General features: G+C 39.5%; 1 protein-coding gene across 2 annotated transcripts; it reads right to left on the bottom strand.

Annotated features, from left to right (window-relative positions):
- Window positions 1-859: 859 nt before the first annotated feature.
- LOC113032298 (diacylglycerol O-acyltransferase 1-like) lies at window positions 860-18,703 on the bottom strand. 2 transcript variants are annotated; one of them, XM_026185124.1, is made up of 17 exons: window positions 18,136-18,699; window positions 16,945-17,035; window positions 15,077-15,117; window positions 14,645-14,730; window positions 9,644-9,696; window positions 9,037-9,142; window positions 6,279-6,407; window positions 5,956-6,024; window positions 5,719-5,822; window positions 5,355-5,393; window positions 5,218-5,259; window positions 4,673-4,717; window positions 4,215-4,327; window positions 3,758-3,823; window positions 3,272-3,359; window positions 2,398-2,460; window positions 860-1,931 (listed from the first exon to the last, which is right to left on the bottom strand). In XM_026185124.1, the coding sequence occupies exons 1-17, from the start codon at window positions 18,375-18,377 to the stop codon at window positions 1,782-1,784; spliced, it is 1,527 nt and encodes a 508-aa protein (XP_026040909.1). In that variant the 5' UTR covers window positions 18,378-18,699; the 3' UTR covers window positions 860-1,781. The 2 variants fall into 2 exon arrangements, with proteins under 2 accessions (XP_026040909.1, XP_026040910.1); XM_026185125.1 differs by lacking the exons at window positions 860-1,931; window positions 2,398-2,460 and adding an exon at window positions 2,818-2,917 and having other exon boundaries at window positions 18,136-18,703.
- Between the last annotated feature and the right edge of the window lie 256 nt (window positions 18,704-18,959).

The following is an 18,959-nucleotide window of genomic DNA, read 5'->3' on the forward strand; positions in this document are numbered from 1 at the left end:
GAGTGTTTCAGCTGATCTGACACTAGGTATCACTCCAGTCACCTAAAAATAGGAAACTGAGGCTGTAATTCAAGTCTGGATTTCCGATTTCCATGTGGATGACAGTCAGAATTTGGGCTTTAACAATATGAAAGCATGGATCCCTCATATTTTGTATTAAAGGTTCAGGCTGCTGGTGGTGTAATGACATGGGATAAATTTTCTCTGCACACTTTGGACGCCTTAGTACAAGGCAAGCACCATTTAAATACCACAGCCTACCTAAGCATTGTTGACTATACAACCAAATTATGAGAACAGTGCACACAGATACCGAAGGCTGCTTTTAGCAGGTAACGCACCCTTGACACAAAGCTCCTGTCACCTCAGACTGTTTTTTAAAAATTACAATCAGTTCACTCATTTGGCCTCCAGTTACCAACAGAGCACCTCTGGATTGTGGAGGAACAGGAGATTCACATCATTGATGTGCAGCTGACAAATCTGTGTCAAAAATCTCTGAGCACCTTGTTGAGTATTTGCCACAAAGAATGAAAGCAGCTCTGAGTGCAAAAAGGAGTCCAAACCAATGCTATCAAGGCTTTTCGAGTGTAAACAGGATGTGCAAAAGAAATTTTTTACAAAGTTAAAATCTCAACTTCCCTTTCTAGCAATATATTTACATATGGCCGCACGGAGGAAAGAAAATACATGAAGGCTATGAGAACGCTGCACTTGTCTTCTTGTTTTCTGTATATTTCACTTTCAATACCAAATATTGTCTATTTACTTTTAATCTTTTTTTTTAACTTTTAAACTAAAATGAGAAAGACCATGTTCATGCCAAAATGGGAAAAAAATCTAAATAACACACACTTCATAAGACTTAAATTAAAACTTTATTTTCAGACACAAAATGTAGTTTGAATTATCATTAGACGTTACTTGGCACTAGTCTGGTGTTTAATACAGCACATTCTGTAATTGTTTTTACCACATTAGTCGTTTTTGTTGTCATACAAAATTTTAAAAAAGTCAGTACAAAAAAAAGTGGTGCCGCAATTGATACATGGCAGCTTCTCAGTTAAAAAACACCCCAAACATACACACACAGACTTTATAACCAATAACCACAATTTGAAAGAGAAAGTTACATTAATAAAATCCTAGAAGTATACATTCTTCTTATGATCCTCCCCTCACAGTAAAACCAAACAGTTTAAGGCCCCTTCGGTCACAAAGTGAAAAATGATTGGATCATAGATCTCTTTCCTAACCAACAACAACCCTTTGAATCATGGTGTCATATTAGCATTTCATAGTGTTCAAGCACAGTGTCTCCACTGTGATTCACATGCTAAAGATAAGTAAACCCTTTATAGAAATAGAGTAAAGAAGACCCTGTGTCTGCTGTTCTCACAGTACCAATAACGACAAACTCACCATAAACATGAATCCCCAAACTAACCATCAGGTTTTTACAAGGCACTGAAATAAAAAAATCCCCTGAGTATGATGCTGTATGCTACATCACCTTTCTCCTTATGTTACAGTAGTGTTTCAAGATGGACATTTAACTATTTCTGCTTTTTCCCCCACTGTATTCTCAGCTTTTCCAGCAGGAAGACACAAAAGTCAGTGTGTCTAATGTAAACACACTACAACCACAACACAGTCGATGTGACCCGCTCATCCTGACATGTAGGAGTAGCGGACAATATGTGTTACCAGTGCTTTAGTTTAGTGGTATTTACACTTGAGTAAGAAAGATGTGTTGCAAGTTGTGTGAATATACATGTGTATTAGTCTCCCTCCTGTCTGTAGTGAATGACATAGTAGTCGTGGACGTACATGAGGACAGCAAACGGCTGACCGATAATGATGGAAATCCAAACTGCAGCGTTGCCGTAGTTACCACGCAGGAAACAGCCAACGAACCAGGCTAACGGAAGCTGGTGAGCGAATAAAACATCATTAAAAAAAGCCCACAAGGAGTAATCATGACATATCACTAATGACAGCCCTAATTAACCTAACTTTAATTTATTTAACTTCTTATTTCTTTTTGTTTGTAAATATTAAACCCAGAGAGACAGCCCATGATAGCCGATTATCATTGGTACATCAAACATCCCCCGCTACATTAATAAGGCTATTTATTAAGTTAATTATTTCGGGGTCAAACACTGACAACACCGCAAGATGTCCATCAACAGTTCAAAGAAATATCATAAAAACGTCTGTATTTTGACCCTCTGTATGACTTAGTTATATACAATGATGACATCTGGTCTCCATATAGCTTTGTTTTTCTTTTAGCATTTTTAAACACTGAGCAGGAATTCGCACCCATGTTACATTAAAAATTTCAGTACACAGCAGTTTGTGTCAACTGTAGCTGTATATTTATTGTCTTACCTGTGCCATCATGCCCATAAAAGCCCATAACCTGAACATCCTGAGGGGAACACTCACTAAGTACTGGCAGATAGGGAAACACACAGGGAAAGAAATCAGATCAGAATCATCAATATTCAGCTATAATTTCTAGAAATATGCTTGACAACTTGCACCACACTGATAAAGAGGTACAACACTGTGTACATTGTATTTTTTCCAGGTCAACGTGCGGCCATGTAAGAAAGAATGTTTTTCACAGCACTGTATGCAATCCTGTGAAAAACAAAACACACCCAATGATTCATAACTTGAAGCAGATAATTTCTGTATGACTTTATCAGTCATGGAGGCATTTTGAGCCACACTTATTTACAACATTGTTTCAGTTCATTGAGGTCTGGACTTTGACACCTTCATTCATTTCTTTTTCAGCCATTCTGTTGTAGATTTGCTGCTGTGCTTGGGACCATTGTCCTGTTGCATGACCCAGACACTGGTCACGGTCAGGTCACTGAATGCAAGCGCTCATGTCCTGTGGCTGCAAAACAAGCCCAAATCATCACCCCTCCACCACTGTGCTTTATATTTAGTATGAAGAGTTTGTGCTGATATGCTGTGTTCTTGTTCTGGTCACTTTGGTCTCATCTGTCTAAACAACATTGTTCCAAAAGTTTTGTGGTCTGAACCACAAAACTTCTGTAATGTCCTGAACATCAGTAAATGCTCCGGATGAGCGAAGAGGAAAAATTTCTGCTCTCATAGAGGTGCTAACACTTCTTTACTAGTTAACCAATCAGTGCATTTGATTAGCAGCACCTGGTTGCTACTTTTTTCCCTTTTTGAATGACAGTGAAAGCTCAGCAGAAAAAGCAGTTCTGGTCTCTATTCTTACCTCATGGAAAAAGGCTGACAAGAAGAAGACAGCTGATTGGCTGAACATTTTGCTGAATCCTCTCCTCAGAAGCGGCTTGTAAAAGTGGCTGCAAGACACAGAAGAACAGATATAAAAATGTGTGAATACCTACATTCAAATCAGAGAGATTATTCTGAGAACAAATTATATTTTTTCAGTAAACTAGAATTTGTTTACCGTGTGTACTACAGTAGACCTGCTGTAATTCTGTCTCTCTAAGAGAAAATACACTTTAGAAAGCACCGCGTTCACTTCATCTTGTTTAATAGAAATGTATTTGCTCCTGTTGCTGTATTTACCACCGCTGCTTATTCAATTATAGCCAGATGAATCCACTTCCTAAATACATCAGTGTGCCTTGTTAAGCGCATCCCGCTGCATCAAATTCACCGCCGTCTCCTGTGCCGAGTCCTATAATTTAATTCCTCCCTTCTAATGTCCTACTGTGTGAATAATTCACTTTACCGTAGACACCACTTGTGCACTGGGATGTTCCAGTTCTGCCAGAAATATGTCACCGACTCCGAATTCCTATAAAAAAAATAAAATAATAATAAAAAGCCATCAAACAGTGTGCTGGATTACAGCCTCTAAATAATGAATTTAAAGCAGCTTGATTAATATTGATAGACATAAGGAAATCTGTTTTCATGAGAAAGGAGGAAATAAAAGCAATTATTCCACAGTCCACTGACTGACACCTATTTACAAATATTAGAAATACACAAACTGATTCATAAGTTTACTGCTTTGATTATACAAATGGCATTGATATAAACCAAATACATTCATGAGAATGCACATAAATCCGCTCTCTTATGCACACATGCAGTTATTAGCGCATGGAGCTACTCTGAAAAAGTGTTTGAGCACAGTCCACCACACCTCATAAAAATCACAAACAACACAGACAAAAACTTACCACCAGTCTTTGTAAAACTGTCTGTCACCAAAGCGCAGCAGCTCAGCTGTGAAGTTCAAAGATGAGTGGAAGAACCAATAGAAAAACATCAGCCAAAGCAAGTGATTAGGAACCTGGAAAGACAAGTTCAAGTCTCGTGAACAAGAACAACACATGACCCTCACCCAACATGCTGCTGCATGCTCAGTATACGCAGTAACTGTTTACAGCTTAAATATAAATTGGCATATGCGCGCACACTACATGCATGTATTTGCTTTAATGATGACTGAGAAGTTGCACTACAGTTGTAGCATGATCTCTGGTCATAAATAAACTGTAGCTTTATACTGCAAGTCCAAAACACTGACAAGTACAAGAACTGGAAATTAACAGTTCTGATCTCTTGCTTCACATTTTTATCAAAACTGGAGCTCTGTTTTGATGTCACGGTGCTTAATGTTATAGTGTTTACGCACAGCCAGTCGCAGGAGTCTCTCAGTCATCCTGGACAGATCCATGTCCTACAGGAGAGAAAACACGAGGCGTGAATTGACAAACACACAGTAAAGGTCGTTACACACCAAGCACATTCCTAAAAAGTGAGAAGAAATTCATGCATTTTTAAATCCGAACTTGTTGCATAACTTCAATTTCATGCAATTATCACGAGAATGCAGCAGCAAGGAGGATTTCCTCCACTGAGCCGACTGATCTGGAACGTTGTCTGAGGTAAAAATAATAATATATTATAGTTTACTATTTACATGTTTTTGTAAATTCAACACTTGTGGGAGCTTTGAGCCTAGAGCGCACTTGTTGCCAAATGCTGTGGTCTGATTGGTCAGATCTGAGCGGAAAATTGAGCTTGGTTGCAAATAAGGTTGAAAATTTGCAAAATTATGCAGCTGGTGTGAACGTTACAGAATTTATTTTTAAGGCACAAAATACTTGAACAGATTTTACACATCTGGTTTAAAACCACTTCACCCTTGTAGCGTCTGTCTCATTTTGCCTGACTTACCTCTAGTGGTTTCATTGAGCTCTGAATGATGGGAATCATCCACTGACAGAAAGAGAAAAAAATACTCAAGCTACTTTAAGACATGAGCTGCAATGTACACATTTTAAACGGTGATGTTTAGGTTTATCCGACTGTACCTGCTGAGTGAGTCCAACTAACAGCTGGGTGAAAAAAAGCTGAGGAGAAAGGCACAAATTGATAGAGTGACATTATTTCAGTGATATAAATGGCCTTTTTTCAGTTCCACTCTTAAAGGATGCACCTGTTTGTGTGACATGTTGGGATTGTGCCCTGTGTTGTTGATCAAACTTGTACATACACTGCATCGTATCCATAACCCAATATTTCTGCAGAAATATGCCACCTTTATACTGTGATCTAGCACTTAAGCACTTTTAGGTGATACTTCTAATCGTCTGAGTGTGTGTCTGTGCTTACTTTGAACACACAGCTACACTAAAGGTGTTTAATGGGTGATGCTGACATGAGATATTTCCTCACCATCTCAAAGAGTCTCCTTAGCAGGAAGCTCATGCGAATGTTTGGAGAGCGGGGGAAGTTGAGCTCATAGCACAGAGTTGGCGCAAAGATGAAGTAGTACATGTCTACAGAGGTGGAGAGAAAGTCAGTGTGTTAACCAGAACATGTGACACAGTAAAACAGAAACAGTGGTGCATCACAGAAACACAATCAACTCACATCCCAGCAAACAGTAATGATAATAAAAGCTCTGAGTACCTCGGAGGGTGAGGTTGCCAGGATAGCACACTTTGCGTTCACCTTCATAGAAACGCTGTTCTGACGGGCCTGTACCAGACATAAATAAAATTTACACCATTCATGTAAGTTTCATCAGAAAGCTGTGATGTCAACTATCTGCCAGTAGATGTCACCATAACAGCACGAGCGATATACTGAAACCTCTTTCTGGGTAGAAACTAAATCACATTAAAAGCCATTTCGAGTATAAAAACAAAATGATAATGTATATTGCTTACTTTCTTATGATGTCAGTGAGTGTAAAATATAAATCTAAATAAGCATGCGTATGTGTGACTTACAAGACAGTGACCTGGACAGTTTCTTTGCCTTCATAGTGCTCAGCTCTCTGCACCACAAGTTGACATCCTTATAGGAGTACAGTTTAAGTAAGATAATGGTGTAAGTACCAAGTACGAATAAACCACCAACTGTCATGGGGAGAGGGAGAAAAAGAGGTAAGGATTAGCACTGTGGATAAACTAATGCAGAAACATGTAATTAGCTCATATGTGATCTAAGAAGAAGATGAGGAGGAAGATATGAGGGGATGCTAACAGTAAGGAAAAATTAGCGAAGAAGAATGGATGAGGACATAAAAACTAAAAGAACAATGCGAGGAAAAAAAAATTATGGGATGTACGTTAGAAGCAGAGCCAGGGACAGGATGGAAAACAGAGCAGAGAGGTAGGAGAGTGAAAAAGGAAAGGAGACAGACAATGAGAGGCTGTCATTTGATCTGGAACAAACAGCTGAATAAATCATCTCAACACAAAGTATAAAAGCAGTCTAACTATGCCAAGGACATTATTACATAGTCACCATGTTGTTGTTGTTTTTTTGAGAGAATGTGCACTCAGAAACCCGTGCCAAAGTTTGTGCTAATTGGCCAATGAGGAAAAGCTGATTTGAAAGGAGATCAATAAACATATTTAGTAAATTGCAAGCGCACGCTTACACCAGCTTGCCTACCAGGGCTTTATCAATAGTCACCATATGCTTGATAGAAAGGGATCAAGCCGGACAGAGAACAAACACGCACACGTATACGTGCACAAACACTCAGAAACGCACAAACAAAAACTGCCTGTTGTGCCAGCAGGGTGAGGAGGAGGTCAGCACACCTGGCAGCAAACCATACCAGATCTTATCCATTAACCATCTGTCTCTCTGGCTCAGTGTGGCTCCTAAACTGCTAGATTTTCTTCAAGACAGTGACTCAAGAGATAGGAATCGTAAAAAAATAAATAAATAATAAGCACACAGAGGCGAGCCTGAGTGGGGAAAAACATGCCAAAACCAGCCCCCTCTCAGATGTGGTGTCGCCTAACGCTGTACTACACTATGCAAAGAAAGCTTTGACAGCTTTATGCATGCAGTTTCTGAGTCGTCGTTTGATAAGCTGAGTAAGAGCGTGCTTTAGAATATTAGAGGGTGGTTTACACCTGCTTATAAAAATACACAATGTATGTGGCACTGCACTTTACACCATCTATGTGGACGTCTGAATATCTGTGTGATTTTTATTTTTCAGTTTTTCAAATTCGCACTGTTATCAGAAACACTGCTGTAAGGACACTCAAACCCAGGTGCACACACTTAAAGCCATGATGCATTAAAGGACCAATCCAAAGCTTTGGAAATAATGAAATGATGTCAGCAGATAACAGTAAAGTTTAGTAGTATGTTACCAAATTTGATTGAATATCTATAAATGTGTTCTTTTTCTCCGTCTGTCACACAGACACACAAAATTAGCTGTGTTTTGTAACAGGACGTTGCATTTACATGATAATTGACAATGTGACTATGAAAACATCCCTAATATATGCCCCCAAAACCTAATATCAGTACGCACACATATTCGTACATACACACACCTGCCCTCTGTCAATTGTCCTTCCTGTGCGAACAGCAGTGCAGAGAAAACAGACAGACAGATGGACCGACTCCTTTACTTCTACACCTCCCAGTGAGAGAACAGATGAGATGAGGGAGGAGAAGAGGAGAGAAAAAAATAACCCAAAAGGGGAAACAATGACTTTCTGGGATAAAATAAACCAGCCTTACATAGGAAACTCCCAACATGGATGTCCTTTGATTGATTTAAAGTCAGAGGTGTGCTTACTAAAGCTTGAAGAGTAAAGGACTGGTGCTGTGCCAAAACAACTGAACTAAATACATTTATCAAGTCCATGACATAAAACACTCCTACCGTGGAACATTTGTGGATTAAGTGACAAATGTGACCTTGTCGGTGAAATATTTGTCAAGTTCGTTACGTGTTCCAGCTAAAACTCTACACCCCGGTACAGGCTAAGATTTTACCGTAGTATAAACCAGTCAGTCGGCGGAAACAGTGAAATTTGGATAACCACCACCACCATCAAGAAATTTGCGATGACACAGCAAATTATTGTCATCAAGCAATAACATTTCAGTAGATGCAATAATCTATTGTTTTTATACAGAGTAATGCACATTAATGTGATTGTTTCATGGTAAAAGAAAAAAAAAAGTGCTTAAAGAGTATTTCTCATTAAATTTATGAGGACTTCTGTCTACTTGTCTTTCCTGTAAAAATACGGCGTGCTGTATTCCCAGTTCATCATGGGTCAATCATGTTGCGTGTATGATGAAGACAGAAGGTAGTGAACCTTGAATAACCCTGCACAGCAAGCCACACCCCTTTCCATTCCTTTCCTATCCTTTCTTCTCCTTTCCTCCCCTCTCCTCTCCTCAGAGCCAGCTGGAAACAATCCAGTCATGACCAACTGGTCCATTACCACTAACCGACTCCAATTATGACTCTGTATCAGAGATGCCTTTTACTGCACTGCCGAACTGGCTGCGTGTTTCTGTGAAGGGCAAGGAAGTGGATGTTCTCTTAATCTTTATTACCCTTAAATTATTTTCTACATTGTAAACTACGAGTGAACGGATAATGTTTTGGCTGCATAAGAGATGAGACCATTTTAGTAAATTATTTGTCGCAGTAATGTACAGTTGTTAGGAACAAGATTGCAGGGAGGACAGTTGAATAATAGGGAAACATTTTACCTGAGGTCATGGAGGGAACCAATAGGACCACTGCTGCAGGGAACGTTAGCAGAACGGCCATGTTAATGAAATGGACCAGAAATCCCACAAGTTCACTGAATGAACCCTGTGTCCAAAAAACAAACAAACATAGGAACAGCAGGAGTTTTTTATCTTAACAATGTATCCATTTCTACAAAACTGCCTCCGTTTTGGTCGCATGCTTTTAGCCTTGGGTATTTACTGGTGACCTAATTCTAAAACACTGCCAATTATTACAGAAACTAAATGTTTTAACCATTTTTTACTTCTCACCCCACCACAGATCACATTTTAAGTTATTCTGGCCTAGTTAAGTTAAAAAACAACAAAAAACTGTTCCAATTCGTGCCAAACAGGCAGAGCATAACTGAATGTGGCCCAAATGTAGATGGTGAAACTAATTTCTCATTTTACCATTTCACATTTGCAGATGCAACTGGGGAGGGTCAGCTCCACAGTCAGCTTTAGAGAACAGTTTTAGGAAAATAATCCCACCCGAGACTTGGGAAAGTGCTCTGAATTCAGCAGTCCGGTTAAAATTCACACTGCTCTCACGTTTTAGTGCAAGCAGGGTTTCTCTCCTCACCTTCGACAGCTGCCTTTCGGTATAGAGAGCCACCAGAATGAACACATTGGACACTGTCGGACAAAATGAACCATGTCAGTGCTGATGCTCAGTGATCATTTTTTCAGCCTGTATTTACACTAGGGAGCTCATGAACTGAAGACATTTTGGCTCCGAAAACACTGGTATTCAGCAGAACTCCATCATTTTAGTCAGTGACTTCTACGTTTTAAAAGCAGTGCTGAGAGAATATACCAATTTCATGTTTTGACTGAAAATTTCCTGAAACCTGAGCAACATGGTGTCTCTCACACACAGACACACACAGACTTTCACATGATTAAATAGCAACACCTGATGAAAGAAATGAACCGGCAATAACAGAGCATATGTGTTTCACAGCATATACCAACTGCTAGACAGCTGAGTGACTAGACCAGTCGATGTGTGTGGAAAAGCTCTCTCACACACACACACACACACACACACACACACACACACACACACACACACACACACACACACACACACACACACACACACACACACACACACAAAGAATCACATCATTTTTTATTCTTTATCTTTTGTTTCCTGCACAGTATATCCATCTCCATATTCAGTGTCTGCTGCTCTTTTGACAACTTGTATGATGTGGAGGTTATCAAATAAATGAGTGTACTTTAAACTGTTTACTTGAATATGTAAGATCAAAAAGGCCATGGAGCAAATGACTGTGACAGAAAAATCCCAAGTGAATCAATCAAGTAACATAATCAAGAAGATTCTTTAGTGAAGCTTTAGAAAATAAAATAAAATAAAAAAGAAGATATTCTACAGTATGATTTCATATCAACACTTCAGAAAGACAGGTCTAATTTTGGGATGTATGGTACTGTGCAAAAGTCTTGAGCAACACCTCATTTCTTTTTTACTTTGCTTCCAAGGAACTAGACTTCTTGTAATTTTTAAAGTGGTGTTGAGCAATAGTTCTCAAGGCTTTCTGAGAGTCTTTGAAAGTTTTCCTTTGGATACTGTCTGCTTTTTCACTCCTTTTCAGTCCATCAGAGGAAGGTTATTCTTTTTTTGTTTATACCGTAAAAAAGCACCTAACTCAAGGGCTAAACCAGTGTTGTTTCAACATAGAAAAATTAGAAAAATTATATATTTAGGCCTTTTATTACTTGCAGCCTCTCACAAAAATCACACCATTTGTTCCAATTTTATTAGGTGAAACTATGCAAAATTACAAGGATAACATGGTTTAACAGGCATAACATAATATTTTTGCAGCAACGAGGTGATTCCCAAAGAGCTACCAACCAAAATCTTGGATGATATACAGTGTTTCATATCACTTACATCAGATGAAAATCTACTTCTGTCTCTGCATCTACCTGTATCAATATCTGTTTCAGTATCTAAAAGTTATGTTAAGAAATGGGGAAAAAAAAAACATCCAGCAAAGACTTGACAGAGGACCTGCGAGGTACATCTGGACCTTCAGATAATCCATCTGTTTGTTGAAGCCTCAGAAATGGTTTCAGTGGGAGGGTGACCATCAAGAAGACATTTTTAAGGAGGGAAATGGGGAGAAATGGCTGAGGTATGACAAATTACACAAGAACTGGACTGAAAATTGGTGACAATGGGGTTTACGGAGCGATGAGTCCAAATGTAAATTTTCTGGTTCAAATTGTTGTCAGTATGTACAGATCAGGACCAAGGTACATCACTGACTGTCTATAGCAGGGGTAGGCAACTCCAGGCCTCAAGTGCCAGTGTCCTGCAGGTTTTAGATCACACCCTGGGTTAACACACCTGAATCAAATGATTAGTTCATTACCAGGCCTCTGGAGAACTTCAAGAAATGCTGAGGAGTCATTTAGCCCTTTAAATCAGCTGTGATGGATCATGGACACATCTAAAGCGTCCAGGACACCGGAACTCAAGGCCTGGAGTTGCCTACCCCTGGTCTATAGTCATAATACAGAGGAGGCTCTGTCATGGTTTGGGGCTGCATTTCAGCCAGTGGTGGAGACAATGATCCAAAACACAAAATGAAACAATATCAATCATGGACTGGCCTCCTCAGAGCTCAGACCTCAACATTACTGAAGCAGTGTGGGATCATCTTGACAGAAAACTGAATAAAGGGCAGCCAACATCCACAGACGAGCTCTGAATGGACTTCAACAAATCTGGAGAACTATTCCTGAAGACTACTTAAAGAAATGACAAGAAATCTTGTCTAAGAGAGTTCAGGCAGTGATGAAGATCACGTTGGTCATGCTAAAATATTGACTTTCAAGCTTGTTAGAATTGTATAAACTCTGTTTTTGGGGGGGTTCATCATGTGATCATCAACAGTGTCACCCTTGATAACTGCCATTACGAATCAATGTCTTTAGTCATTCAGTCACATGGTTGTTTTCGAGTTCGTGGTATACACGGCACATCAAAGACAGGAAGGAGGAAATGCGCTGCAGGCACAGCAGAGTCTATACAGTAAGATTACTGTGCACAAACGAAAGCAATTAATCAGCCTGTAGGCATCACTTCATCAGACCTCACAATACACTCCCATTATACTCATCTTTAAATGCACCTATAGGAAGGAAAAAGAAAAGTATGGAGTCAGGAAACCTGTCTTCTAACTAGGCTGCGTTTAACATAAGGACAACTCACGCTTTCAGCAAATATGCAAAGGAGAGTGTCGCAAAGGATAACACAGCAAATTTTACAAAGTACTGTGAGTGTATCAAGATCATTGGTGCTAAATTATAAAAAAGTTAAACAATTTAATACATTTAAATAAGGATCTTTATTGCTAGGACAGTTTTCTTTGACAATTTTATTATTGCCATCGTTGTCGTTGTATAATAATAAGAACAATTCACAGAATAAGAGACTTTTAAATGCAAAGAAGAGAAACCAGACAAAAGAACATCTGAGAAGAGCCCAAATCTTATTCCCTACTGCTTTTTCTTTTGCAAAGCATCTGTTGAGCCTCTTTGCCAAATACCAACTACTGTATTGTGCCCAAACTGCATGAAACTGGAACAAACAACTCAATTTAGCACCTGTTAGACACACAAACCTTTTATCTGGTGCCTTCAGGTATATATTGTAGAAGCAATGCACTTACTACAGCAAAGTAAAATAACATTTATCACTCACAATAGAGTTTTCTTAATGTCTAACTTTCTTTCCAAAGTTTGCCCATTTTGCTGGTAGGCTTCATGAAGTGTAGACTGTGTTTGTGTGTGTGGGAGTGTGCGTAAGTTACTGCAGTGACTCTCTGAATGCCCTCGGGGGATAGGCTGCTTTACAGTCCATGCCACTGTAAACAGACTCCCATCCTCACCTGCCTCTTACCTATTGTCTGTGCAGTCATTTGCCTTAACTCCATCCATTTCTCTCCTCCTCCCTCCCTTTCCCTTCTCCGGTCCCGAGTTGATGCAGCACTTTACTCCACCACTCTCCTGCTCTTTCTACCCCGTCTCTCTCTGCCTGTTCTTGTCCTGTTTTCCAACCATCTATACAAATTTACTTACTTAACTTGGCTTCCATTAAATCCTTCCTCCTTACTTCTCTTCTTCATCCCTCTCTCTTACTCCCTCCTCCTCTCTGCAGGAGAACACCAGTGTGCAGTATATAGGGCAGGTGAGTGTCCCTCTAGAGACACTGAAAGCTGCACTACTGCAGACCTTCACTGCAATATATACTATAAAAGTAAGTACTCGGAAAACAAAAAAACTGCATGTGTTCGTCTTATAGCAGGGTAGGCCTTAAAGGAAGTGGCTCTATAATCAGTTTTAAATGTTTTTTCCACCTAGTTTTCTGAAACGTTCTTGCTAGGTCGTTCGCAAATCGCAACGAATTACTGAAACATAAAAGAAAATACAGTACATAAGGCAAAAACAGAGTCTGTATAATTCTAACAAGCTTGAAAGTCAATATTTTGTTTATTCTTTATCATTTTTATTCCTCTCTTAAACAAGAGTCCTTTCAATTTCTTTAAGCAGTCATTCAGGAATAGTTCTCCAGGCTTCTTGAGGACATTCAAAGCTCTTGAACGTTAGCTGCCTTTTGTTTTAAAATTGTTCCGTTGTGTGTTTGACTGCTCTGGCAGTGGGTTTGGAATCATTCTCATGGTGAAAACAATGAAGCTGTTGCCAATCAGACACTTTCACGATGGTACTGCATGGTGGATGATAATCTGGTGGTACGGTACTCTTCTGTATACAGAAATCCATCAAGATCCCCAACACCACTGACTGAATTCAGCCCCAAACAATCACAGAGCCTCTACTGTGTTTTACAGATGGCTGCAGACACTCGCTGTTGTACCTCTCTCCTTACCTTCTCCACACATAGTGATGATAATTTAAGCCAATCCATTAGTTCGTTGCCACTGATTTTCTATTCAGTTCTTGTGCAATGTGGCGTGCCACAGCCTTGTCTCCCAGTTTCTCCTCCTTATGACTGACTTCTTGGCAGACACCCTTCCCGTGAGACCTTTTCTAATAAGCAGTAGATCAATAAACTTAAGGTCCAGATGGATCTATCAGTTTCTGTTTTTGTCCTATAGCTTAAGGGCAAGACTTTCAAACATTGTTCATTTACTGTAGGTAACTTTTTTTGCATGACCTGACATTTACACTTACATATCACACTTTTGTCCCCCACTTGTTTTGGTGATAGGATGTTATTACGTTTCTAAGGATTTTATTTTAAAACTGGTTCTTTGCTAAATTAAAACTTTCCCCAGAACATGTTCAGGTACAAGGAGTGGACTGAAAATGAGTGAAAAAAGTCACCAACCTTCATACAACCTGGAATACTACTGCTTAAGATCACTTAAAATTGGTCATCCTGGTCTTGGTTATACAAGCATTTCGTGCACGTTTTGTAGCTGAGATTTTTATGTTTTTTTAAACCCAGAAATAATATAATCAGTGTAAAATAATATTGAATCATTTCCATTATTTTGAAGTGTTACACAGAAAATATACCTACCAATCACTAGGCAAGCTGCTGGCCAGCTGTAGGGATCATTCAGAAACAAGGAAACCACCTGAACAGGATCGACCAAAACACCGTACCTAAAAAAACAAAACAAAGAACGATGGCCAAAAGAAAAGCCAGGATCCAAATTAAGACAGGTGTGTTTTTACAGATCTGAGCTTCAATGTAAGTAACAACTGATGCAGCAGAAAACTGAGCGCTGGCTCAGTTTTCTGCTTCATATATAATATTTTCCACAGCGGTTATTTTAACTTCTGAGAGGAAAAAAACCCCACAAGTGTAACAAATGACATTATGACGAGATGAGTTACATGAACCTCGTGTCACATTTAAAACACCACCCTCATTAATGTTAAGAATGGCACATTGGGTAAAAGTAGTCCATGAAGCCTTTTGAAATAATAGCTAATAAAACATTCTCACCGTAAGAGGTTTTCTAAGAAGAGGCGCGCGTTGCTCAGTACCTGTAACAAAAAGACAGACAATGATAAATATTTCTTGCACAACAATCCTCCTTACACTGTTCTCCACATGTACATTTATTTCATGGTTCTCATTTTAAAGCCTTCAGCTTTAATTGAATTGCCTCATCGTTCTGTATCACTCTCTCCTCCATGGTCGTCTCCTTCTCTTGCTCCCCTCTTTTGCACTCCTTGCTGTATCCTGTCCGTTTGCTCTCCTCAGCTAAATGGATTGTAATATCTTATTACCAAACACAAAATCTCTGGGTCTGTCAGAATGAAGGAAAAACCTCCTATAATGAACACAATGATTTGTTGGATTAGCGGGGTTCACCACCTGAATCTCCTCGTTTCCTGCTATAATTGGCCCATTCTCCCAAGCACGGGCGAGAAAGAACTGCAAAATGTGCTAAGCTTGACACTAACAGGTCAGTTATTTTATGGTGGATGTACACTATTCGACATCTCTAGAAAATACACATTAGCTAGTTAGCTCATCTGTTCACACTTCATCACAATGCAGTTAGCGTTGCAACGCAAAATAACAAATGTGATCTTCATCGTGTGAACAGTTTCAATGAAGAACTGTTTGAGGTTTCACTAAAAATCTGACCAATACTCTTGGAGAAGCAGCCATTCTTGTGAATGGGGAATAGATGAACAACAGATTCCTGACTATGGCTAAAGCTCATAGGGTTTTTTTTATTGATGAGTGAAAAATTATCTGCCTGAACTATTTAACTTGAACAAAATACTTTAGTGTCTTGTGTGTCTGTGTGTGTGTCTGTGGTAAAGCTGCTGAGCCCCGCCTGAGAGGAAACTCTGCACAAAGAGGAAATGAGTGGACAGAAGCAGCACAACAGTAATGACAGCAAAACGTGACTCTGCATATTTTTTTCCTCTTCACTTGGATGAAATGCAGTGAAAACTCTGCATTTTATCAGGATGAATGTTGGCTGAAACGCTGGTGACATTTTTATACAATCACCATTAGTACAAACAAGGGTCAGCAGAAGTGTCGGAGGTCATGCCCATATATCAGAAGATAAGTTAATCAGGGTCTTAATCCGGACAATCGTTTTGTTTACTATTTAATGCAATATTGAATTATCTCAGTGTATTAGTCTATGACAGTGGATGGTCTGTATCACAAAAGTCCATTACTATCTATACTAATTGCTAAACTGATATTAAGTCATATGCAATAAAATAAGATTTATCTTACTGAAAAAAATCAATAATCAAAAAGTCTAATTACAGGAAGTGTGGTTAGACAGATTGTTCTACTAATAGCTTGGAGGTGTCCACTTGACAGGCCTGTACTGCGAAGCAGGATATCATTGTATACAGGTCAGTTGGGGGCTAACACTGGGTTTTTGTATTATGAAGGTGGTTCCCATCTTACTGGGGTACATCACCGTGGTAACTTATGCTGCAACCCTAACACCATCGGGGCTGCAGCTGAAAGCAAGCTGATAACCAGTTTTCTTTCGACTGCTTATCCTGACTTCCATTTACTTCCATGTACATTGTAATCATAAAAATCATAATTTCATACAATACATCTGTCAAAAACACAAAAACTGACAATTACACCCACACTAAGAGCTGCTGGAATTAAAATTAAAGAAAAAACATGAGTGGGAAATAGAGATGGGAAAGACGCTTGGCTTTATGTCACTGGATACATGTTGGCCATGTTTGGAAATTCATTGAAATATCAACAAAAATATCATCTTATGTGCTCAAACAACAAAACAAGATTGTCAAATGCTTTTTTTTTTTTAGGATTTTCATGGTAACACATGTTTCCTTTTGTCTGTGTCTTACCAGCATTACCACACACCAGTTGAGGACTCCTCTGTAGTTTTTATAACCACTGGCTGAACTCAGCAGGGACTCCTGTGTCTTGTGACAGTTACTGAAATAAATCAGATGGATACAGTAAATGAGTGAGACAATTAAAAATGAATGTATTTATGTTGCATTGATTTTCATTCGAACTCTAGCTGCAACAATAGGACAAAGTTAAATACACAGTGAGATGCGCTAGGAGCTCTGTGAAGGTTTTTATAGTCCTGCAACAAACATGTCCTGTGTAAAACTAAGTAAAACCCAATCAACAGCTTGTAGAACCACCTTTAGAAACAAGAGCTTTAAGTAATCACTTCCTGTCTGTTTTTATTATTATCTCACATCACTGTGGGGAAATTTTGTCCCACTCTTCTTTACAGCACTGCTTCAATTGCTTGAGGTTTGTAGACATTCATATGTGCACAGATCTCTTTTACCGATGGCTGTAGACACTCACTGTTGTGCATCTCTCCTGACCTCCTCTGTACATACTGGTGATAATTTGAATTTCAAATTTGGATTCATCACTTAATTGAAACTGTTGCCACTGATTTTCAATGGAGTTCTTGTGTAGTTTGGCATTCCTCAGACTTTTATCCTCCCTGTTTCCCTATATTAAAAACTGCTTTTTGACTACACCCTTCCACCCAGGCCATTTCTGATGAGGCTTCAGCAATCAGCAATATAAACGAATATGCGAAACTTTTGCAAACCAAACAGTGTTATATCGGCTGTTTGTGTTACATAACTGGTCTGAGAAGATTAAGTTAATTCACGCCTATTCATAGGGTTCCCCTTTACACAGCCTCCCACGAAACAACCCACATTGTGCATTTTATTTATTGGAGACACATATACCCGATCTTAAAGTTCCTGGAACTCGGCCCAGCAGCACTAAAGAAGAGCGGGAGTGTAAGTATGAATGAATGAGTGACAACTGTGGAAAAATAAACAGGCTCTGGTCCAGATCGTCCCCCCACGACCCTGAACCAAGTCGTTACCGACAATGAATAACAAGGACACGTATCTAGCATCAAGAAACGCTAGATACAACATTAGCCGTTAGCTACGGGCAGCATGTTGTCATATCTTTCCTGAAGGAAAAACAAAAAACTCTTCCCACTTTCCTCAAACTGGGCAACACTTCAGTAAGTTTATCCAGCTCACCTCAACATGTCACTTATATCATTCCTGCGTTTCTTCTTATCGTTCTTCGTTTTATTCCGGCTTATTTCCAGTGAATGGTCATGTTTGTTATGTTCATTTTCAAAGCTAATGTCTGCGGCCACCAAGCTCTGACGATCCCCTTCAAACCTCCTGTTCATCGGCTGGAGAGTCGCAGCTCTCGCCACTGCGAGAGTCGCTCTTCTCCTGTGGGTTAATGCTTCGGCTGGCTTGTAGTCACCCATGATGACAGAGAGACAGCGATGGTATAGAAAAACCAAGTAATAACTCACAGAAGTCCACTTCAACCGTTCACTGCGGATAATAGCATGCTTGTAGCAACGGTGACACCCAGGCGTAGTAGTACAGAGAAGGGGAAGTAAAAGGGTTGCAAAACAATCCGCCCAAAGCTCAGATTTCAGTACAGTTCACACACACACACACACACAGAGGTAGGAGTGTATTCATAACGCTGATGGTGAAAGCACTGTAACTTGTTTGACTGTTGCACACTGTGTGGCAGGTGAGTCAGAGTCTACTCTGAGGGCTTAGGCGGTTCATGGAAGAGGCGTAATGAGCTATTATCCGGGTCCCAAACAGCATGTAAGCATGTTAGAGACAACACAGCGCAGAAATGCGGGGTTTGAGCAATAATAAAGACATGTGATGCATACTAAACGCCAGCAAGACGGAAGACCAGCAGAATAACAAGTTGACAAAATAGTCCATCAGTTCATTCCCATTCACCACTCTCGAGGCTTTATTATTAGAAGATGTTAATTAGAGGATCAGTGTAATTTTCTTGTAGTTCATGTTGGGCAATTAAA

This window comes from Astatotilapia calliptera, chromosome 11 (genome assembly GCF_900246225.1).
Source record: "Astatotilapia calliptera chromosome 11, fAstCal1.2, whole genome shotgun sequence".
In the NCBI taxonomy this organism is placed as follows: Eukaryota; Metazoa; Chordata; class Actinopteri; order Cichliformes; family Cichlidae; genus Astatotilapia; species Astatotilapia calliptera.